General features: G+C 36.3%; 1 protein-coding gene across 5 annotated transcripts in view; it reads left to right on the forward strand.

Annotated features, from left to right (window-relative positions):
• Positions 1–27: 27 nt before the first annotated feature.
• The window catches only part of LOC110379649 (neurogenic locus Notch protein), a 135345-nt gene continuing 110721 nt past the window's right edge, over positions 28–24651 (forward strand). For 2 of the 5 annotated variants that reach the window (XM_064034906.1, XM_064034910.1), the window contains exon 1: positions 34–468. In XM_064034906.1, the coding sequence (XP_063890976.1) occupies positions 357–468 (112 nt within the window). In that variant the 5' untranslated portion in view covers positions 34–356. Of the gene's footprint in view, positions 469–24651 lie in introns of all 5 variants that reach the window. The other 3 variants (XM_064034909.1, XM_064034908.1, XM_064034907.1) reach the window with 3 other exon arrangements.

Raw genomic sequence — 24651 nt, forward strand, 5'->3', positions numbered from 1 at the left:
TGAAACTAGTGTCCCAAGTAAGTGATAAAGCTTAGATATCATAATATGTATTGTTACAAGGGGCGCGCACGCACACAGGCGCGCCGGCGGCCATTTTGATTTACCGTACGCTGTGTATTTACGGACAAAGCCGTCAGATGCGAGCGGGACGCGGCTGCGCATGTTCCTACCGGGCTTTACGTTAATTTCAAACGTGTTTTACCGCTAAAATGTCCAATAAACAACTGTTTTCGACGTAACAACAGTTCAAAAACAAAATGAAGTGTCAGTTCTTACATTTGGTTCCGTGAGTGTTGATTATTTAGTGTTCAAACGACATAGAAGGAGTAAAACAAATGTGTGTGATCCATGTGTGAATGTTGTGTTACAAAATGTGGTCGAGGAACTTTATACCGGATTATGGGATTCAATTGCTGTCAATCTTCATAGTGCTGTCGACACTGGCCGCAAGGATCCATGGAGTCGAAGGTGAGTGCTAGTTATACAAGTAGTTGAGCTTATGAAAGCGCGGTCTGCAAGATTACGCGACCAAGTTGAGTTGGCGCGCTTGCTTAGCGAGCTTTCCGCGGGCCGGTGTCATTTATAATCGGTCGGGTTACCATTCGGTTCTCACAGTAGGGACTTGTGAAACGAGTCGTTTTAAAAACTGGAGTGAATTCAACGCATCGCATTTTTTAATGTTTTTTAATTGTGCCGCGTTTGTTGACGTTAAGAGCGGCTCGTAATCCGAACCCGTATTATGGCATCGGCTCACTTACTGCTCTGTACATTGATATTTGTATATTTGTTCTAGTAGGCTTAGCTTGTAGGCAATAACATTTAGGTACCCACGGACATTGTATTTAGAACAAGCTATCCGTTTATGAGACCGTTATAGCTAAGCGTATTTCTTAAGCTTATCTATTAGTTACATCTTTCTGGCTATCTATTCAATTTTCTACTAGCTTAAGCCGTAGGAATACTTTGTCATCCTCCTTCGGGTAGCGTGTAGTTCATCTACATACAAATCTCCTAATCTCATCCTCTCTGAATATGTATGAATGATTCTTCTATCCTTTTCTTTCTAATATCAAAAAGTGTTTTGGTTTTGTGGTACTAAAACAGCTTTAGCAAGTTTATTTTTAGCTTACATTATGACAATGTTTTTATTTCTTTTAAATCATAATGCCTTACCGTTAGCTTTCCCACTAGGCTACCTATATTGTTTAATATTTTAAGTTGTATCTTCTTATTCTCTTCTTTTATTTATGTTCAATATAAGGCCGTAAACTATAGATTCGATACAATAGTATTCCGCTAAAGCTGTAATGATCCCGCAAGTAACGTTATGTCTCTGTTTAAAAGTATTGCCTTTGTTGTTAATGGCAGAAACTTAAGTACCTACTTTATCTGTTGTTTTAACCTCACCCTTAATTTGCGGATTGTTTTCCAGTTAGTTGTCTATTAGCTGTTAATTTTCTTTAACCAACTTACCAATATTTACTAGCTTTCCGTTTATTAGAAAATTATTGTGCTTTTCATCTTCAAGCGTCGTTTACTTTCCATCAACATTTATCAAAACCACATTGTTTGTTAAAACAAATACCTACGTGTTTCTTGTTTTATAGCCTGAGTAATTTCTTTATCGTACCCATGTACGCATTTTCGCTTTTCCATAGGATCACTGATAATCCGCAATAAGGAAACGTACGTATAGGCTTAGGTTTGAAAACTAGGTGAGGTCCGTTTTTTTCTTAAAAATGAACGTAATGATATCACAGACTTGAGGACAATTTAAAGCAAATTGTTTCCCAGAAATCCGTCTACACTAAACTCTTCTAAATATAGGAATATCTTAGATCTAGAGATAAGAAAGAACAGTTTAATTCTATACGTCAAGTTCTCGGCGTGTTCGCCTATACTGTTCTGGGTGAATACCAATGTACGCTCCAGCCATTTTGTATTCCAGCCATCTACCCACGATTTCTGTGGTCGGGACTCGGGACATTTTGAATATTGATCAACTAAAGTGTCACTTTACAGTTTAGAAAGGGACAATGTATGTATAAATTCTCGATTTTGAGGGAAAGTTCTTTTTGTATTTTTGAAATTGTACCTCGTTTTGTATGCGAAGACGGCGGACGGACGTAATTCAACTTAAATCTGTTCTGTGATAGGATTTTATATTGGGGTTTTTAGTAATATTGCTCATTTTAAATGTTTATTGCCTTGAGAACAAGTGTTTGTTTTCATATTTTTATTTCTTAATGACTTGGCTTCGGTTTACGAGAAAACTTCATTGCATCTTGTATTTGCCAAGTAAGGTTAGAGCTTTCTTTCCTCTACGCGTTATTGTCATTACCTACATTAATACTTTACAATTTGTTGGTTTCTCTTCATTTATTGCTAACTGTACAACAACAATTTATTTTGCTAAATCTTTTAAACTTTTGCATCCTGCAGAAACTTCTTACTTACCTCCATATCAAACAATGAAGCTTTAACTTTAGGTACCACCCAAACTTTAAATCTATCTAGAAATATTCCCGTACCCACTAGCAAAGTAACCGGGCCTGCCCAAACAAACTAACGGCTAATGTTATGGACACAACGCCTCAAATATTGTTTGAAACCATTTATGTTTCCGCTTGTATGCTTTGCGATTTTCGCTTTACTCGTTAAGATATGTCTATTTGGCCTTTATCTTGGTTCAAAGGTTCCTTTGCTTAACTTGATTGTATTTTAGTCTGTATTAGATGCTTAAGTGGAGCTAAAGCACTTACAGGTAGATATGTAACAATTATATTAACCTATCCAGACAATGCTTCGTCTTAATCTGCAGGATTAGTATTTAGAACAAATTAGTTATTTGGAGCTTTATCTCAATAGTCATTAGCTACAAGATTAACCTAGTTGTTATTACATTTCTAGGTAAACTAATCCTTACTCGGAATAATATTGCTGTCTCGTTCTATCTTTGAAACTATAACAATGACAGGATAGACAGGTAAAAGTTATGGGTGTCATGTTTTTGAGTAAGGGTGTTGAACTGTTGTAGATAATTGTAAAAATAATTTTAACAGGATTCATAATTTTAACGTTCTGTAAGTATTTATAAGTTATAATCAGGCGATTTGAGAATTTGTTATGCTAAACTAACTGGCTTTAAATAAATGCTTAATTTGGTGTTTCTTTATTATTAAAAAAAATATATGTATTACGTTCCTTCAATTCGGTAAACAATGTGCTCCACGCCGTCGGACCACAAGTCATGCAGATGTCGCCATGTTGTACAAACAGACGGTCCGCTCCAATTCTACAAACACGCGCAATTAATGGCCAATTGTCCAACTTGTACCCACCCGGGGTCACTGGACACCGTCACAAATAAATCTCAACTAAACTCTACCCTATATGACCAATTTCTCGTTTAATCTACATCATTTGCATCTGCTATAATTCCACTATCAACATCCAATCTTATTTCCAATGTGATAAAGCTTAAATTTGCAAAATCATAACGCCTTCGGGTGTCCGACGCAAGAAATTGTTCTGCGAATCGCCTTTACTTATTTGTAACGTATGTAGTCTGAGAAACATTGAATATTTGAACAGTTCCAACTCGCAAAGGTTACAATACATTGGTTTTTAGTTCTTCTTCACTTAAGTAGTTGATTTTGTCATTTATAAATGTCCTCAAATCTGAGTAGTATTGCTTCGGCAAACTTGTTAGTCATGATTTATTAATGCTACCTCTAAATGCTCAGTTTCAACGTCAATCATATCAGGTTACTATTTCCAGCCAATCACAATCACACGGCAACTTTAGACCTAAAGGACATTATCATAATGTCGTCAGACTTCTCATAAATCAGCAATAATTGTTAATGATACGAACCGGTCTTACCAAATTAGGCTCAAACTTTTTGTTGCATTGAAAACGGAATCTATTTCGTCAAAATGGCGTGTCAAAGCTAGGTATTGCCATATAAGCGTTGAGTTAAGACCACACAGGTTATAACTGTTTGCTAAATTGCTAATTACCAGTTTATGACTATGAGACACTTATAAGGTATTTCTGCCGCTAGTGGCAGCTTTCTGATGGTAATGAGCATTCATGCTGATTGCTGATGCTCAGGCAAAGTTTATAGTCAAAAGTTTATGCTTTGACATGTCTTGGAAACTAAGTGTAGATTGAGACAGCTTCATATTGCTCTTTGACGGCTTAAACTCGGAATATTCTGTAAAGATAATGCCGTCTGCGATGGTGCCGTTTGTTGCAATGAATGCCATCTTATTTTCATGTCTGCAAAAATAACAAATGAAAATCACAAAACGTTTCCAGCAATATTCTAAAAATAAAAATAAATGTTTTTCTGACTAAAATTCTACTTGTACAAACAATCCTTATGAATATGGTCCATGTACCCAGCCTTCAGCAGTTAGTCATAAAATAATCGAAGGGTAGGCCTTTACAACTTAATTGTAAGTTCAAGCACAACTTCAAACAACACTTATAAATTTGTAAAGCTGTAAAACTTACAATGAGCAACATTATATTGCTGAATTGGCGTAAACCTGATTAGAGCATTGCGGCAGATTTTTATGAGTGGATAATATAATATGTAAGGTACTAACAATCGTTGCAAACTAGCAACAAGTTAACAGATGCCGTAAAAATCTGTTGGCTTTACTTTATTTTGCTACTAACTATTCTGAGTATTTTTCTTGCTTATCCATAAGGCTGTGCACCTACTTTTATTGGCACCCTGCAGTAAAACTGACATGCTCCTTTAATACAGCATGTAATCAGAATTCGCAAAGATTTAAATACTTGATCAAATGCAAAATTATTCATTCCTCAGCTATTTAATACATTAGTATCTTCTAACCTCCCATGATTACTAAGTTCATGGCCAAAAGTAGCTTGACAAGTTTTTGAACCTGAATTTTGTGCTTCGACACTAAATTTTTTATCTCTCTCAGACTACACATGGCAGTATCTATCCCTAGTTATCTCTGTTGTTTGCTTACACAAGAGTGCGCTGGCGCAGCCGTGCGGTGCTCAAACACGCCCGTGTTTGGACCTCACGGATGTTAGATAGGGTTGACACTTGGCGCACTTACCTTACCATGTTTTGCTTTATCTGGATGCTGGAACTTCTTGCTTCTATATGGACGATATTGTACTTGTATTATATTTAAATGAGGTATAAAACAGCGTTTGTTGCGTTATCGATATTTATTATAAAGTGAGATTCCTGTTTGCCTGTCTGATGATGATGTGTCAGCCCTATAAGACAGGTTTATGAAATGTATTAAGACGGGACGAGTGTGAAAGGTGATAAATCTGTCCTCAGCGTTTTATGATTTATCCATTCTTGTGTCATATTCCATGTTCACGTCGATCTTTATCACGGCCTTCACACGACGATATGTCTTCAAAATCACTAATGAATAACTATTTAATCTGACCATTTATTTTCTTTCTCATCAGAATTACAAAACTAATATTTATACCCTCATTAATGGTCTTCAAATAAATCATTTAATTACTCACTAATCGCTTCAATAGACAATAATTATGATCTTGCAAAACCCATTAACGCTGTTTAAAAAACATATTTTTTGTGTTCTGGAAAAAGAAACAATTACTGATTAGTTATTAGCGTTCGTTTTTAACAAATAAATAACAATATTGTGAAGTTTAAGTAAAAAAGACAGACAATGGTAGACTTTCGCATGAGAACCTTACATTTCCCATACAATACTGGCGGAGTTTTACGATAAAAACATGTCACAGCCTCGTTGGTGACGTGGAAAACCTCAAAACAATTATTTTTACATAATACCCGCACCCGCATGATTTCAACTTCTTGTGAGAAATGTGGCTAAATGTTGGAAGAAATAAAATTACTCCCAGTTAACTTTGTCATCTCGATTTTATGGAATAGGGACCTATTCTTATTCGTCAGTTAAGTCAACGCTAATAATCTAACCCTTTAAATGAAATTAAAAGCTGTTACTCCCTTAAAAAAAGTTACATCAATCCTGCAATCTAAAAAGTTTGCTTACCTACTCCTTTTTCCAACAATTTCATACTTTTTGAACACACTGACCTAACTTGAACTTGACTACTTGAACTTTAACTTCTATTTCTCCTACACCACAAAATCCGGGATGATTCTTTCAAAATATCCGAACGCGTTCAGTTCTAGTGTTTACGTAGTACCTCCATGCATATGCGCTAGTAGTTATCGTCCGTCCGTTTGCTTTAATAATAAACCTGCGCCCGCGCCGGTGTCACGAACACCAAACATAGCCGCGGGGTAAGCGAGTTTTGTGGTAAGATACAAAATGAAAAAGTTTTAAAATGTGGGTTGAGAGTTGAGAGCAACGAGAAAAAAATTAACATAGAAATCATGATGGTACAAAAAAGTGTTAGATTTTGATCTGTTTTTGACTTTTATTGCGGGCTTTGTGTTTAAGTGTGAACTTGCTTTTGTTTTTTTTTTTGCGACGCCTTTTAAGTAATATTCGGTGTCCCTTTGGTCAATTTTTATAATGATATAAACAAGTAGTACTCGGGCCTTTAATTTGTTGGATTCCGTTCCCAGATGAAAATTTAATAAAAATATTTATCCTCTTATCGTAATGTATTCAGAATCCTACCGTAAAAGTTACAGCTCTTAGAATATTGATTTTAGAAAAGTTCTTTTTAAATCCAAACATTTGAATGGTCAAAGAAACCTGATAATTCTTTAAGGAACAAAGCTTCATGTAAATATATCGGCTATTACCTTTTATGTCCATTTGGTGCTTTCAAAGTCGAAAACCAAAGGGTTGTGGCTCCTTTCCCGTATCGGATATCTGAATCCTCTCCCACGTTAAAAAATACCCGACAAAGATATTAATTACAATTGACACAAAAGTATTTTGGACTGGATTGAAGTCTTCTTTATTGTTCAAAGAAAGTATTGCTTTCAAACCAACTGCAAAGCTAACTTTGTCGACATTTCTATTCTACAAAGCTCCTCCATGATTCTAAATCGGTATAAATATCAAAACGATGGCCTATTAGTACATTCTATTCTATTGATTGTACGACTATCGAATATTAGTCGTTTAATTACTTGATTTTCCGTTGTATTCGAATAGATCGGTCTCTCACGTTCTCAGAATTTTTATTGTCATCAAAATATAAGCAGACCCCAATAAAGACCTATTTCTCATGAAATAAATATTGAGCATTTATTTCCTTTATTTCCATTAAATACAAAACGGTTCAATTACTACTGCTATATTCTGCTATATTGAATGCTCATACTTTATTTACGTATACTAACTGCCTGTAATCTTAATTAACGCACCTATGCACAATCAAATTAATAAAATCCATCACACTCCACTAGCGTCAATTCCTACATAATATTAAACGTCTCACGTCTGTCTGTCCGCTTTTTTTTCCAACCTGTCAATTGTAAATTACCAGTCTGGTTCCTAATTGCACCATAAGCCAATTTGGTCACAGTATATGTAATTAAAGACAGAAGTATCACTATAACGAAAGCAGAGACAGTTAAAACCGCAAATGATGACGATATAGAACAAGTGAAGACAATATTAAAGTTTGAATTTAAATATAAGTCAAAGAAAGCAGTTGTAGATGTTAAGATGGACAATTGAAATGAAAAACTAGATGTTACAATATGGATTGACCATAAAAATACAACGCAAAACAATGATAGTGTCAGTCTTACTAATAGTAATGTATCCTATAGCATTTTTGACCCTGATTCCAAAGCGGCCGTCAGTGGGCCTTCGGTAATTCTTTATTTTATTGGCCAGACGATCGTGAAAGCAAAGCTTATCTCAAGTTATGGCAATCAATGTCTGTGATCTAATGTCTGGTGGTATTTAGCCACTTCGAAAATTGATATTGCAGCGATTGTTGCTATTTTGCGCAGTCATTATTACTCGGAATCAAGGATTTGGTAACAGATTTTTTTGTGAGAAACTATATGGATGAAATGCCGATAAATTAAAATGATTAAGTCAAGCCAAGCGTAATCTTAAAAACTTGTCATGTAACTTTGCGATTTTGGTGGTCAAAGATGATTCAGAATAATTCCCACAAAAATAATCTTTATTATGGGTACTGTTACGAAGGTACTTTTAAAACAAGAAAGTACCAATCACAAATCTCAAAGCCAAATAAATCACTCTTCGGAATAGCGTCCACTTAAGACTTGTGGAATTTCTAACCGCACATAATTGATTTTAAATTATTCCGAAATACAATGTACCATGTGGACATACGTGTAAGGCATTCGGATAGCCCCTGATAAACTGTGGGTGTTACCTTCAAGATTTCGGTTTTATGGACGCCATATCCACTAGAGATTAAGTTTTATGAAACCTCCGTGGTTGAGCATGAATTTATTTTATTTGGTGATGGTGGAACGAAGTGAGATGGTTGAATAATGCTTTGATTTATTCTGAGAGCAGCACGGTGAATTGGATACTTCTGAATAGTGTTTGCCATAGTTGAGTTCGTGGTGGTCCGAACAACCCAGATTTATATTTATAGTTATGCGGAATCAAAGTGTCCATGATTTTTTTCAAGTTCTGTATATGTATCAAGTTATATCTCTCGTTGTAACGGTATAGCAAAGTGTGCCGACAGATCTGATGCTTAATTCAATTCAACCATTTCATATTCTAGTTTACTTTAAGATTAATCAAGAACCATGTCAGCGGCAAATAACTCCACTTCATAAATCACAGAAGACGCATACAGATCAAGTTTTAAAAACTGTTTTGTCTTTATAAATCATTAGTGTGAAAGTATAAGCTCCGTACATTACTTGTAACTTGGTCATCATTAATCATTTGAGTCTTACAAATCTATTATTTCATGATGGTACGTCTTTTGTTTTGAGAAAAGCCGAGCTCTGCCATTTGAAACTCATTTGGTTCGTTACAATTTTAAATAACCTTTCTAGCAAAAACTGTGTTATGTAATTGTGCAGACAGTTGATTAAATTAGTAATTAGTTTTGTTGATGATAAAACATTAACACTTACCTACTGCTACAGTACTAGAACCATTTTAAAATGTAGAAGAAACTTTAAGGAATGATTTGATGAGTTAACTAAAGAAGGTATAGCCTTCTCAACAGCATCAAATCTAAAACAATTCAATATAAACCTTTAGCCACTGTCCAGCTGCGTGCTTATTATTAAAACAAATACGATAAACAAGATAAGACAGAGCTTGTAGATGATGAATTACGAAATGACCTTTCATTGTTTCGAATCGGTCAGCGGCAGCCACATAACGGTATCGAAGTGCAATCAAGAATAGATCATCAGGTATACTTTAATATGCAAAAACTGTAATGAGTTGTGAGAGTGACTTTTGAGTTGTAATGGATATAAATGTGTTTGAAGATGTGTGAATTGAAGATGTGAAAAATTCTCTTGGTTCTTGTGCCTTAGCATCTAATGTGATTATATCTCCAATCAGTAACTCTTCAAGTTTTAAACACATGTAGTTTGAAGAGCTTCAGATCTTATCTCTTACAAAACACTTTTGATTTAGCGATAATTGCATCTCAAGCTATACTTACATCACACTCATCATCCAAACCTACAATAAGATCGCTCCCAAAAATAATACCTTCAAAATCTGCTCAAATATCATAATTAAACTCAGAGCTTGCAATCAACTTGTCAATCTATAAGTTACGTTCAACAGGTGGTAGAAGGTCATACGGTCTTAGACAGTAATTGGATTACGGAATGGTTTGAATGAACTGGTGCATGATGTCTGACGATACCAGACTACTTCTTAACGCTTGGTTGGCCTGTCACTTTGATTGTGTCTGGGCACCAGTGTTTGGGTTACACCGATGACTGTATGTAATCCTAAGGCGGATTATACAGGTGATTCGGCCGAAGACATTAATATTGAAGGCTTTAATTTATGCTAAATTCTGTAGACGTGGGTGGGATTAGCTTTAGACTTTGAATTCACAGTTACAAAATCCGGGATCATGTCTAAGAATACATTTTAGATTTTAGTCTTTACGTGGCTTGTATTCATAAGGCATGAGATTTCGTCTTTAACAATAAACATAACTCGCATCTTCATTTTAATTCTTACGACTTCCGTGGAAATGTTTCTATGTACAATCTATGAATCTGTATTCAAATGGGAGATATCTTCGTCCCACAGATTTCCTCATTTATCCGATAATCTTATAAGACAATGAAGGCGATCACTTTAACATTAAGAAACGTCAATTAATTTCGTGTGAATATGATATTTTCGTAATGCTGCGCGCGCAGGTACTCGCATAATGATGGGAGCGGCGCACGCCCATAAAAGTAAGGAAACTGCAATCGTTGTGAGATTGTTTCGTATCACACGTTTGTGTGTCAATATTGTTCAAATATTTTTAATTAAAAAGCATGACTGGATCTCCCATTCATTCCAAATAAGTCGTTAGCTTTTCGCAACCCACTTTCAAAATTTAGGTGCTGTTAAATTTAGGACTGCCAAAATTATCATACTCTACAATAAATCAAATGTAATCAACCACAAATATCCCGACTCCCCTACATCTGACCTTGATCCAGAAACTTCAAACACAAAAATATACATGGTTAAGTTATCATTATCAGTTATTGATACTGAGACTGTCGTTTGCGGTGTCCGGCGGAAGTGGTCTGAAGCGGTCTGATACCGGGTCAGGTCTCGACAAGTCAGCGGAAGGCGGCTCTCGGAAGCTCTATCGTACCGTGTGAACGTCGCTATCGCGCGCCGGCGCATATACTGCCGAAATCGGCACCACTCGATTGTAACTGGATACTGTATGAATGGACCAAGTTGTTTTAGTGTGTACAGTTAATATAACTTGTTGAATGAGAAGTTTCTAGATATTTATTGGTCTGGTTTTCGATTGATTACTTGAAGGTCTTTGGTAAAAGACATTTTAGTATTTACATACAATTCTTCACATACATTATTTACAGTTTTAAATCATCTATTTCCGTCATCTGTATAAAAAACTGATTTACCTACTTCAAAAGTGATAGTACCAAAATCCACGAGTATGTCCCTACAGTCATTGTTTGTAATGACCTCGGCTGCTTGTCGAAATCCAACCTCATTGGTAATGTACTCTGTTTGATCCAAATCGTGGTTAATGGTTCCGGATTCTGGCTGATATTGTTTATGTAATGTGTTTTTGGTATCAGAGATTTGGATTGAACTTAATTGATATTCAAGTCAAAATTCCGAAGTGATTGTATCATATTTAAAGGGCTTTTGGGTCTCTGTCACTTATTATGTACTCACCTTAAATAATAATCTATGCAGAATAATCAATTTCCCAAAGTGTAAGATAGCAAAGCAAATATATAATGTCAAGTATCATTTCAGGTGGCAAATTGATTACCATAAATTAGTAAAAAAGTTAAAGCCAAGTGTTACATCTTAGATACGATAATTATGTGCTACAGAACTGCAAAAAACTAGCGATATGCAAATCACTATTTGCTTTATATAAAATCTAGTACAAAAAGCCGATAATTTATTCAAATCGATAAAAAGCATTGAAGAAGAAATCCACACTGCTGTATTAAAACTGCTCTCAAAAAATCAGTACCGTTGCTCAACCGCCGTAGTTGAAAATTTTATCGTTTAACAACTTCCTTTAAAGTCAAAAGCATAGTCAACACTTAATCACCCAAACTTTTGTTTAAAGTGCTCTTTAAACGGAGTAGGTACTTCGTCCGGAAGAGTGGAATCCGGTAATGTTGTCAGGTCCTCTCATTGTGGCGACTTACAAAGACTCGTAAAGCAGCACTTGTTCATCTACCTGTTCCCCATTGTCTTAGCCATCGTGGTGTTTTAAATGAGCTTGTGCCCATAGTTTATTGGGCAGGGATGCTTTGGGATCTCCCGACTCACTATTGTTATTTGGACACTTCTATTGAAGTGACTATTTCTCTTCCACCATGATTGAACTTTTAACGTTGCAAAATTCTTGCACATTGTGTTTCGTTTTTGATTTCTATGAAAATAATGATTCATTTATTTAAACAGCCTATTGTTTAAACATTTCGTCATAGCCTTTGAGCCTCAGCGTTCACACACCTATAACAGGTCAACACGCGCGCTCTAACAAATCTTGCTACACTAGAAGAAATCCACGTTTCACAGTTGATGCCTCACTAAAACTTAATGATATAAACGTGGCTTCAGCTCGGCGAGATCCTGGCGAAACAATAGCATTAATTATATGGATTATCCTTTACTCGGTCGGACTTGCAACTCTGGGTAATAACGGTATGAGCTTAAAATCGACATCTGGTCCGCGGGCCCTGACTGACATGCGTAATTGCTTAAGTATTATTATAAAGCTACTGAAACCAGAAGGCCAGTCACCGTTGACGGTTAAATACCCATTTGTGGACCGTGAGACCATTTAAATCTGTTTAGATTTTACCCATAACTCCGAATCGTGGATTATAAACAAATTTAATTGCTACTTAGTTCATCGTTGTCGAAAATAGCGTGATCACCAGCAATTTCGGCATCTGAGAAAACATTATAATATCATCCACATACGAAGGCGAAGAAAATCAAAAATGAAAATTATGTGATGATTTATCAAGCTTTATAATTATGTCGGCGCGAATAATAGACTAAAATACATCATTTAAACGACAATTTAATGAATAAAATAACTTCCACGTGGGATTTCGACACACTTGGTAATGGTTAATTATATAATACCGGAGTATCGTGTCGGCCGCTGCCGCTGCTGTAATTAATACCTCTAAACCTATTCCATGGCTCGTTTTTTGTCTGTCTGTGATGATTTGTGCTGAGAATGGAGCTCGGCAGTCGCGGCCACACGAACGCCGCGCATGCGATGTGCGGTAGTTGCGTAACACGTCACATGTGATCATTTTCTTTTCTGTGATTACATTCATTACATCCCGAATGATTAGTTGTGTTATTACAAGGCGGTTTGAACGTCTCAAATCATATTCGCATCCTAAACTAGTTTTATTGACGTGAGTCGCTGGAGCGAGGGTTGGGACCGTTTACCTGCGCCCGCAGCGGAGCCCCGAGGCGTCGCACCCTCCGAGATTTGCGCCGGGTGCGCCGGCGCAGGTGCTCGACGCACGACGGTCGTACTAACCGTCTATTTTACAAAAACAACAAAAAGTCCCAGTCGGGAGCGATGGCAACCGTGTCATGTTATTCCGCCGGTTTATACCATAAAAAGAACGGAGAATTTGGCCGTTTCCGCTTTCTCGGAACCGTGATTCACCTCGCGTGTGAGCCTACACTATGATTTATACACAGATTATTGTTTGCGGTCAAACTTGAATGTTTTATGCGATTAAATAAATTTTGTTAGAACACGAATTTTAATATTCAACTTTAATAATGCATGCTCGGTATGGGACGCCGGCTAAGTCTTCTTAAGAGTCTTTAAATTTATCATTTAGAGGGCGCTTTCACCGCCATAAGTCACGCAATGTCGGGGATAATAAATATCAAAGTTTAATGATGGCAGGATAAGGAGAAATCTATTTCGGATGAGGTACTACACTTTAATGACTTATTGATACTTAAACTGTTTCATGACCTATAGACGTTACAACGGCGACTGCGTCTGATGATTTAGGAGCTATAAACTCAGTAAAGTTTCGATTCCCATAGTTAAAACCATATGTGAAGGAGCCACTTGAACTCATACTTACTATAAAATATTGTTGACACATTGATAACCGTAACAATGAAAACAAAATAGCAGAAAACAAGAACTCCAAATATAACAGCTTGTTAGCCAAAGTAATGGTGTTCACTGGATCTTCGCCAGTCGGCCTAAATATGCCGTTTACGGACTTAAAGTAGGGGTATTACAGTAAATCGTGAAACCGAGCTATTGTGGTACAGACGTATATGGGATATTTAAGCTGATTCCCTGAGGGATTTTAACCTGTGGGTCGCAAACCATTTCGTGACCTTTAAAAGAAAATTGGACATGACTATTGATTCTAATTAGATGATGCTTTTGTCCGAAGGGTTCAGTATGAACTATAAATGGAGGATAGTATTTTAAGCTTCAATAGTGTCTAATGGAGTGGTTCGACGTTCGCATGTTATTCACAGTTTCCGACAATGATACAACACTTCATTGTTAGAAGATTTACACTATCTTTCTATCAATGCAAGCCTGAATAAGGTAGACTTGAGAGCAATATTTTAGACCTCGTTTAAATTTCCAGTTGATTTCAGAATTACGTTATTGCCTTGAGCAGTCCTCTCACTACACAATGCCCCAACAGCCACCAGTGTTAAAATTCATCATATTCCTACACATAAAATATACCACTTAGATTCTGTCTGTCCTAACGACGTAATTTACGATCACCCACTTCTATAATTGGCACAGGCAACAAATCTATTTCATCGAGACTATTAGTCATTGTTAGTGGGCCTGGTACCCTGGCTAAATGACGCTACTCATAATTTAACCATTCACGAAGCTACGGGATGATTATGATTAATTTTATGCATCAATTGAGAGGGATTTCAGTTGTGCAGGGTTGAGGATGTGTGAAGTTTTGATGAACGCCGTGAGATGAGTCTGTCAACGACGCTCATTGGGTAACTGGGAAATCAAAGCAGGGCTATTTGTAAATTCAAATGGTTGGACTAAAATTTTATACCCTCCTATGATTTAATCATCTGTAGTTTTATCGTTATACGCTTATGAAGGTAACGCTGCGAAAAAAAGAAGTCAGTACTGTGAGCAGATCAAAATGGATAAGCCAGTGCACTTTTTCCTCAAACCATTTTTAAACTGACGCTGAGTAATAAGCAGCCTATCAGTAGTGCTCTACGAAGCTGTAATCGTTTTCGAAAGTAGCCAGCACCCAAATTACAAGTAACAAAACAAGTTGCCTAACTCTAAAATATAACCGCAATAAGTGAGGCACTTTGAAAAATTACATGCCCATCAAAAAGATGGAGCTTCAAAACTGGTAGAAGACATATTGTACGAGAACTACTTCAGTCTTGACGCCATTTGTAAACCTCGGACTAATATTCGATTTACTATCGTTCGTTCATTCGTGATTAATGGACGTTAGGAAGATGCCGCCTTTTCAACATCAACTAATTTGGGATAATCATTCCGCGTAATGTGATGTGATTATAGGCTTCGTCTTAAGATAGTGGGGCTATGTAGATTTTTGGAAACGGTACATCAAAAATTCGATCAAAACCTGAATGATGAGGTTTTATTAACACACATAAATTGGAAGCAGTAGACAAAATAACAAAAGAAACGTTGCAGTGTAAAAATGAAACTTAACATGCAACAAAAACATATTGAAGCATATCACAATTTTACGGATAGCCATAAACAAAACAATTAATTAATTAAATAAACAAAACATGGGTTTTGTTTGTTATTCGCAGATGACCTCAAGTTGCTGCTAAAGGTGACGAATGAATCTGACTGTGTGCGTTTGCAGGAGGATATAGATAGAATAGTTGAATGGAGTTATGCGAACAAGCTTTATTTCAACATATCTAAGTGTTCAGTGCTTAGTTTCACTCGATCGCGTTCACCGCTAAACTATGAGTACGCGATAGAAAATACTCCGATGCGGCGCGTCACTCAGGTACGTGATTTAGGTGTCTCACTGACTCCTGACCTATCATTTCGAGAGCATATCGTTAAAATATGTAAAAAGGCCTATAGAAATTTAGGATTTGTGCTGAGGCAGTCGCGACACTTTACCAACATTACAGCGATCAAGGTACTATATGATGCGCTAGTCAGGAGTCAGTTAGAATACAATGCGGTCATATGGGCTCCACATGAGGTGAAATATTCCGTCATGTTGGAGCGTATTCAAAATAAGTTCACCAGATATTTATACCTGAAGTTGTACGGGGTCTATCCATTTTACCCACTAATGTACCCCACACTATTTGTGATAGGCATGGTCGGGTATAATGAGTTAAGGGTGCGGCGGGACTTCGCTCTGGTATTGTATTTGGTGAAGGTAATTCGGGGCCAGGAACATAACCCTGGGATTTTGGGCAGCCTAAACATTTGTGTTCCCGACCGTTATGTGTGGCGGCGCCGGAGCCCACCACTTCTGGTCACACCACCAGCCAGGACTAACCTTATGGCCAAGTCGCCTATTACCAGAGCGATAGTCAACATCAACGTGCTCCATACAAGGATAGACGTATTGACGTGTAACTTTGGTGAATTCGCAAGAGGACTATTGCATCTTTTGTGTTATAATAATTAATAGTGTGTTGTATTTATTATTACTACTATTTGTCTGTTTTTATGTTTAATTTTAAAGCCGTTATAATTTTTTATTGTATGTCCTATTTTCCTGTCTAATTTTTATGTTTTGATGTTGTTGTGCATTGGCGTTATCTACATATGTTTTGGTATTATTTTGTAGTATTGTGTCCCGTCTATCGCATTAGGTTAAGATAAACCTGTAATGGTAGATAGTGGTGTAAATAAATAAAAAATAAAAAAAAAAAATTTCAAATATTATACTGCGATAATTTGCGAGTATGGACCGTGGCAGACAATTATATAGCTTTGAGAATACTGCAGTCAGTGAGTGTCATGACGAATCGGAATCACCATTCGGTGATGGCTTTAGAAGTTTAGATGTTCGTGTTCATAGCTAATTTGATCGAATTCTTTTGGAATGTTTTTGTTAAAATTTCGTTAATGTTTATTCGGTTAGTTAGCAAGATATTTAGTTAGTAAAATAAAGTGAAAACATGTTGTCGTAAGCTTTGAATCTTTGCATAATATCACAACATTTTCATAATTTTGATAACACAGATGAATAAATACTAGAAAATATTACGAGCCTTGCTGTGCCTTATTTAAAACCCAATCTTTATGCGATCTGGAAAGTAGAAAGGCACGGCTGAATGTAAATCATTTCGCTAAAGATCCATCTTTGGGCCAAGCTCCTTGTATAACGGGTTTCAACGATTCCATTCCCGATGATAGACAGTATTGTGAGGTAAGTAATGACTCCACTTGCTCGCTATAATATCGGACTGTGGTGTGCCTACATTTTCTCATCTGAGTTTCTCATCATACTGTTATTGGATTCGAAATTTCGCTTTTGAGGTCACTGTTGTTACTTCAATAAGCTTTTGTGTTATTGATAATATTGTTATGTTATACGTTATATCATTTGGTATTACAGTTACTAATTCATCTCTCTTCGTTCTCATTGCCATCACTATTTTGTTTTGCAGTGCTTTTGTTATTCCTTTGTTTTTATCATTTACCTCCACAAACCCATGTCCTATCGTTGTTGTATCTACAATAGAACAACCGATATATTAAGTGGACAACACAGAAAGCTCATTGTTTCGATCTAATTGGCAATGAAAATTCTAATTCCAATGTTACATAGGAAGTAATTAGGGCTTATTTATTGTGCTACCTTATCTTTGGGCGTCACGAACGCCCTGGGCACCTGGGCCAACCAATTGTTTGCAGTACTGTAAGGAACAGTCGCACGCGCATGTAGTATGGGATCTAGAAGGCTGCATTGTGCTTCGGACAAGACTTCGGCGGGTCATTGTTTAATAATATCTATTGTACTATTTGATGTATTTATAAAGTGTTCGTTTTGATTGTTCGATGTTTATGTTAATAGTTGATAGCGTTCTTCGTTTGTTATCTTGTTACTTATGCTGACAGCTGTTACATGGACCTTAATGTCCTCACTTATCCTTGATACAACTTCTACCTGAATCATCAATGCCTTAAACTTGAACTTACAAGTCTTACAATTCGCAGTTATTCTCCCAAACTGGATATTCTGGTATGTCAGAGTGTCCAAAGGTGGCATACATAGTGTTTTTATCCTCGTGTCTACGCTTGAGCGGGTCCCATTATTCCCTAGCTGTGACGTTGGCGGCAGCTGCAACTAACGTACGCCACTTATATCTGCGTCTCGTTCTAACGCGTGGCGTGTTGCCGCTGTCTCTATCCCCCACAAGTGCATATCTATCATCCGGTCAAGTCTGCTGCGCGCGCGGTGAAACTGTATCGATTTGTGTCATTTTGTTTTTGAGAAATTCTTGGTGGGGAAATATGTTTTTGAGCACTTACCCGTGTGTGTAGACAGTTTTCTGCTGAAAGAAAGATGTAAATTAAGTAAATTTTTAGACATCAATTTTGATATTCATCACACCATTCCAGGATCATAACTATCACATACCAAAAAATATAATTATAAACACGAAGTCTGTTATTTATTTTCCCAATAATTTTATGATCCAAAAGAACCAAATCAATATCAAGTAAAATCTACATCAAGCGATACAGCACCAAACTAATCTCCTTACGCTATCGAACGCCCACGTGTTGGGCCCAAATCTTTTTTATCAGATTTTTTTCTTGCTTTGTATTATTTTTTGCTTCTAATGGCATATGAAATGTAACACAAAAGGCCGACAAAAAATATACACTCACAGCTTTACATGCAATACGCATGACCTTTATTTGGTAGTTTTTTTGTCCTTTTATTTATTTATACCGTCAATATGGCGGTGTTTGATAGAAATGACGGATCATGCTTAGTTTTGGTAGGCTGTTACTATTATTTTACTGTCTCTAGTGGATTATAGAACTTACTTTTCCTTAAGTTAGCCTTAATCCAGCAGCACCTATCCTTACCTATAGCTACCATAATAAATCTGACACTAATTTGAAGACCTTAATCGATCTCAAGCCACTATGCAACGGCGATGCGCAAGCGCCTCACCTGTGTCGTGTAACGGAAGCGCGGGAACAGCACGCCACTGTTCAACGATGTCATAATTCCATTATGGCGGCTTCGTTGTCAATTTCTTACAAATATTGTTAATATAAAAGTAATTAAATATCAAAATACATAACATTTTTATAGAAATCGGCTGTTATAGTTCTAGTTAAGATGGATAGTTAATTTAGTAAAGATATGACATTAATTTTGCGGGTAAAGAATTGTCAAGCATGTGAGAGAATCCTCGAGACACAGATAGTTTTTGATGCAAATAAAATTGTGGATTCAAAAACAATTTCAATATTTATTACACCTACTGAAGAAAGGTTACGTAAAGGATTGTAGTCAATACACCACAAGAATAATTGGTGTAATTTTTGCGGTTTATTATGCACAACAAAGATGTAATACAGTGTAGCAATAAACATTTTTTTGATCAATTTCGATTTTTCATGGTTGGTCAGCAAGTGGCTGAATACCCAGTTTTTTTTTCAGTCAAAAATTTTGAGCGCTTACGTATTTTCGGGCGATGCAAAAGACCAAAATAATTCGAAAACTTAACTTCTATTCAATAGCATTTTTTTTTAAATAACTTTAACTTTTTATTTCCACTTTTGATTCGTCTAAAATATTTTTCTAAGGACCAGTTTTCCGACACCATAAGCGTCGGTTTTTTCTTAAAACACTTTACTTTGAAAATTGAGCATAAAAATTCTCAATAATCAGTTGTTTTAAGAAAACTGGCGTTTATATTGTCGGTGAGCTAGGCGGTCTTGGCGCCACCAAAGTCAATCCGAGAATCGTAATAAAATTAATATTCTACTCTTTAACTAAGTTTAATTAGCCCGGTTATACTTAACCGTGAGAATAAACTGGCGGCCGTAACAATTACTGATTCGAACATTTTATGTCCAAAACTTATGTTTATAAATTCTTGTGTTCTTAAAGTTATTAAAAGTTTAATGACTTTAACTTAGCTGTGTTATCTTAGTTTCGTTTTTATTAATTGTTTTTGATATTTCAATAGTTCTTTATTTAATTACGTTATTATTTTTATGTATTGCTTTATTGATCCTCTAATGCCTACATGGGTTTCTCAATCGTTTTCGTTTGTTGTAACTTTTAACTTCTTTACTTTCTAAATATTTATCTATACAACAAAGAATGAATTTTCACATGAAGTTAAAAACAAAACCAAAATCTATCTATACAAAAAAAAAACATTCAGTAACGACCAAGCCAACAAGTCACAAATTTCCATACTACAACATTTTTTTCATACAAATACAAATACTCGTAAAAATCAATGGTACACATGTGAATGATCCAAGCCATATGGGACGCACTTGTGTTCTCGATGGGGATGCGGTGGGAACGCTCGCGCATCTGTGCGAGGACTTGCGCGGGCGCAGCCGAGGTATCAACGGATGTAAAGGGTGTAAGGGAGATATTAATTAGAAGCTTTTTTTAATACTTTTTAATGGATTTAAATAAATGATTAGAGAATACTTTTTTAAAGATTTTAAATTGTTAGGTGTGTCTTAAACTGTTGTAAACGTACAATTATATTTTCAGCAAAAACACAAAGTTTTTGTTTTGTTATTCTTGTCTGTTTTTCGTGTAACTGTGTAAGTACATAAACTTTTAAATACATAAAATGTTTGTAAAAATATGTAACTGTCCCGCGGTAATTACCTTTTAAATATTTCATGTTATTTTAAAATACTTCTGTTTTGCATCCATGTTTGAAGGAATGAGTTTGAGTCTGAACCAGATTCCACTACTATTTGTCAGACAGCCACATATTACCCAACCTTCGTAATAAAGCTTGCCCTACATACACATACTCCAATTAATTCGTCATCTAACTACGAAACCTTGATTAACAGACAAACAAACAGTTTGCATGACAAGCGGAAAATTGCCAAAGACTGATCTATTATGTTCTGCTACCATTAAGAGTGCACACTGCAAACTTTTAGTCGGCCGATAGTTTGTTTGGGCTCATAAATCAGTATGAAGATGAATGCACATTACAAAGATCAGGAAGTCGTTATCAGTCGTTACGGGTCGTAAGAAACCAGTAAGTCTGAAATCAGTCTTACCCGGGTTACTGGATTGAGAAGGTTGTAAAAAACTAGTAATCAGCTGCATCCGGTTAGACTGGAAGCCGACCACAACGTAGTTGAGAAAAAGCTCGGGGGATGATGATGATCAGACTGACTGAAAACTGTGTTTGGAACCACGATTTTTTTTATTGCTGACCATCGGCCGACTGTTTAGTCTGCAGTGTGCTTCTAACTGAAGGTCGAAGTACCAGGTTTCTGTCATACGTAGCCATTATAGATAATGATCGGGTAAGGTCAATATTGCGCGCTAATTCTTATTATGATACCAGTTGACGCGTTCCGTGAGAATGTGCCTATTTTATTTGTAACTACTGTACGTATTTGGAGTGGGTTGTGTTAATTAAGTGAATATTAGTTATCTATGTTAGTGGAACATTAGGACTATGTCCTTCACAAATATTTACAAAACTACTGCACAAGACTATGCACAAAAGAAGTAAGCAATTTTTGAACTGAACTGACAACATTTTTTTTGGGTAAAACCGTTCTGGATTTGCAAAAAACACGTCCCTTCTTGACAGTCGAATAAAAAGAGCGGTGAGGCGACCACCCTAGAAATATCCCCTTGAGATTTTCTATACCTAGTGTGGTCTACTTATAGTTACAAGATTTAAAAAAACAGTTGAAGGTAACCAATCTACAGTGTTTAAGGACCAATTTAAGGTGTGGTGCTACAGTCATACATTAGCATACAACTTCCTTATGCAGATACAAGTTCAACTATTGACATTGTATCTAATGAATACAAGTAATACTCACTACAAATACAAATACATTAGTCATAAATAAATGCATGATAAGCGTGTGATAGATCGAATGCAGTAGCTTTTATGTATATTTACTTATACATAAAGGCATACATATTCATCGTGTGTGAGAATTTCTTAATGTTTACTGAATTCCGGCTTCTTATTTCGGAGGTGAATGAAAACAGATCCGGGTGTACATGAGAAAAAGAGGTATTATGTAATTTATCTGGCTTCGAATTGCATAGAGTTTAGGAGTTAGAAAAAGGAAACAATATATCGTGTGAGCTGCAGTTTTTTCACCTAATATGCCCTGGAGTCAGTTCAGGCCTCTGATATGGAATAAAAAACGGACTGCTACTGAGTAGCATTTCGGGGACGCCGCTTTCACGTACCCTCCTTGCCAAGGGGCTTGGCAGCTTCCAGACTATGGGCTGCTTGTGAAAGTTTCTAAAACCCACAAAACGATTTCGGATTAACCCAATGATCAATCCTGGGACCCCGAGCACGGCAGTCGCTCTTGTGACCTCTGCGATCAACGGGGTCAGTTACCTATTAATCAGCTATATTTTTTGTCTACGTCTGCAGATTAGCTTTCCTCAAAAGTTTATTGATTACGAAATATATTACAAAACATGTGAGAATAAACGCATAATTGCTAAAGTTTAAACTGTATCAATCGGCGGTTGTTTCGATTCTCATACAATTTGTTATCAATCGTCTGATTGATTCAGAATTTTTATTCGCCGTGGCCAATCGAAACAATCAGTTTGTTGCGTCTGGTTTAGGGTTGCCAGATTTAATTGATTTTCTTTCGAAGCACGTTCTAGAACTTACAAATAAGATTTTTAGTAATTCGGAAGTTGAATATTTCCTTTAGATACTTTAATTTGAATATTTATCCCCGAACGCAAATATTTAGTTGTAAATTGGATAAATTCGTTTAAATGCTAATTTTCAAAACAAGATTATTTGTTGGTTAATAACGCAAGCGCATTTACGCAGTATTACAAAAGTTAGGCAATTAATGTCCTATCTATTTAAAAAAACAGCAAAAATTCGCACCTTTACCTGTATTATTACATAAAATATGAAGTACCTAAATACTCCAATTCCAATAAAAAACTGCACCAGCCAATACCCTTACATCCTGGTAACCCTGACATTTCGTTACGCGGCACCTTTGATCGCTACTTACCAATTAACTAGCCGAACCACACGGCTTCTCTTACTAACTTCAATCAACATTTAATTACGTGGAGTAAGATGCCACAGTTTCTGTTAATTACACACAATTTCCCATAATTGGAGTATGTTGCTATTATGTGAATTTAATTGGTATTTTGTTAAGATTGATATTTGTTCGTTAAAAGAAGTTTTTCGTGATTTTTCGCCTTCTACATACTTCGTATTTATTGCTTGGTAATTTGTGCTATTATCTGATCAATTTACGCCCGTTTTCACCAACCAACATGTTTTTCTTAAAACATCTGTTTATTTTTCTGTTGTTTTAAGAAAACTAACATTAAGTTGCCGGTGAACTTTGGTTTTAATCACAAGATTTTCTACTTTACATGTATAAGAAGAATGAAGAGCGTATTTATGTGAGAAATATAATGACCCGCGTCTCGAAAGACCAATCCATTATCTAAGACATTCAATGAGAAGTTACCCCACGAATCCGCTGAAACGCGAAAGGCCGCTTTCAGAATCGATGTTAGATCTCGCCTCTGTTAAAATCGTCTCCCGCTCGATATTACTCAAGTCTGCCTGATAAATGGTTCTATTCTGTTAGATCGATTTATGCATCGATTTAACGTAGCCCATTAGACGCTATTATGCGAGCAACGCGTGTAACTCGGAGGAGAGAGACAGTTTGGTATTCAAGTGTCGGCCCTAACATGCTTGAAGGTAGACTTTAATTGAGTGAAACTTTAGCTTCGTTTGAATGGAGATTATCCAGGTTTTTGGGTTAGATCTAGAACTTATTTATTGGCCCAGGGTAAAGACTTTTTATATCGATATTCAAACTGATAAATCAAAACGTGGAACTGCACTCACTATGACCGTTTCAAACGACGGCCATAGGTCATGATAGGTCAAATAGGTGAAAGCATGCCTTAGTTTTTTTGGTCAAATAATTACAGTCTTTAAAGTACTTTGTTAATAATTAAATGGGCACTTTATAGCGGTTAATGTACATTTTTGTAACGACGTACGGCTTTAAATTATTATTTTTTAAGTTCTTGCCGTTCTTGCCGACTGAGCGTTTGGTTTCTGTGTTTTAGTAGGTATCCTACTCCTGTTACTGCCAAATGTCCCAAAAAGATCACTTTACACATACCTTTGTTAACACATAAATGATCTACCTACCACAAAAACAACAACTTAAAACAGAAAGCTTTCACCAAACCAGAATCTTAACCCTAGAATAATACCCTTCGATACGGTCCTATCGGTACCTATCATTACAGCCGTCGTTTCAATACGACCTATAATCGCGTTGTCATGTTACACCACAGGAGCCCAACTATGGTCATAGACCATGTTGTACCTCCCATAACGATTTGTCACAGGTATCAATTCTATAAATCCTTGGTATCTCAGCACTTGCTTTGCATTTCAGCCTGTAGGTGTAAGGAAGTGTTTGAGAGGATATTATTAATAACTTATTGTTTAATAGTGGGGATAGTGAGAATTCTGAGTAGGTTGGGATAACGGTATGGTAGTGTTAGACTGGAATGAGATATCATTTTGAGTATGACAGGATTTTGCTCTTTCGTTTGTGCAGTTATAAGGAAATTCCTGCGTCCTTTGGTGCCACAAAAGTAGATCAATAGATGTTCTGCACAGAAAGCAGTAAAAACTTCTTTCTGAGCAGAAGCTCAAATTTCAGAATCAAAAATATAAGGTCAAAATATTTTTTTT

This window comes from Helicoverpa armigera, chromosome 5 (genome assembly GCF_030705265.1).
Source record: "Helicoverpa armigera isolate CAAS_96S chromosome 5, ASM3070526v1, whole genome shotgun sequence".
In the NCBI taxonomy this organism is placed as follows: domain Eukaryota; kingdom Metazoa; phylum Arthropoda; class Insecta; order Lepidoptera; family Noctuidae; genus Helicoverpa; species Helicoverpa armigera.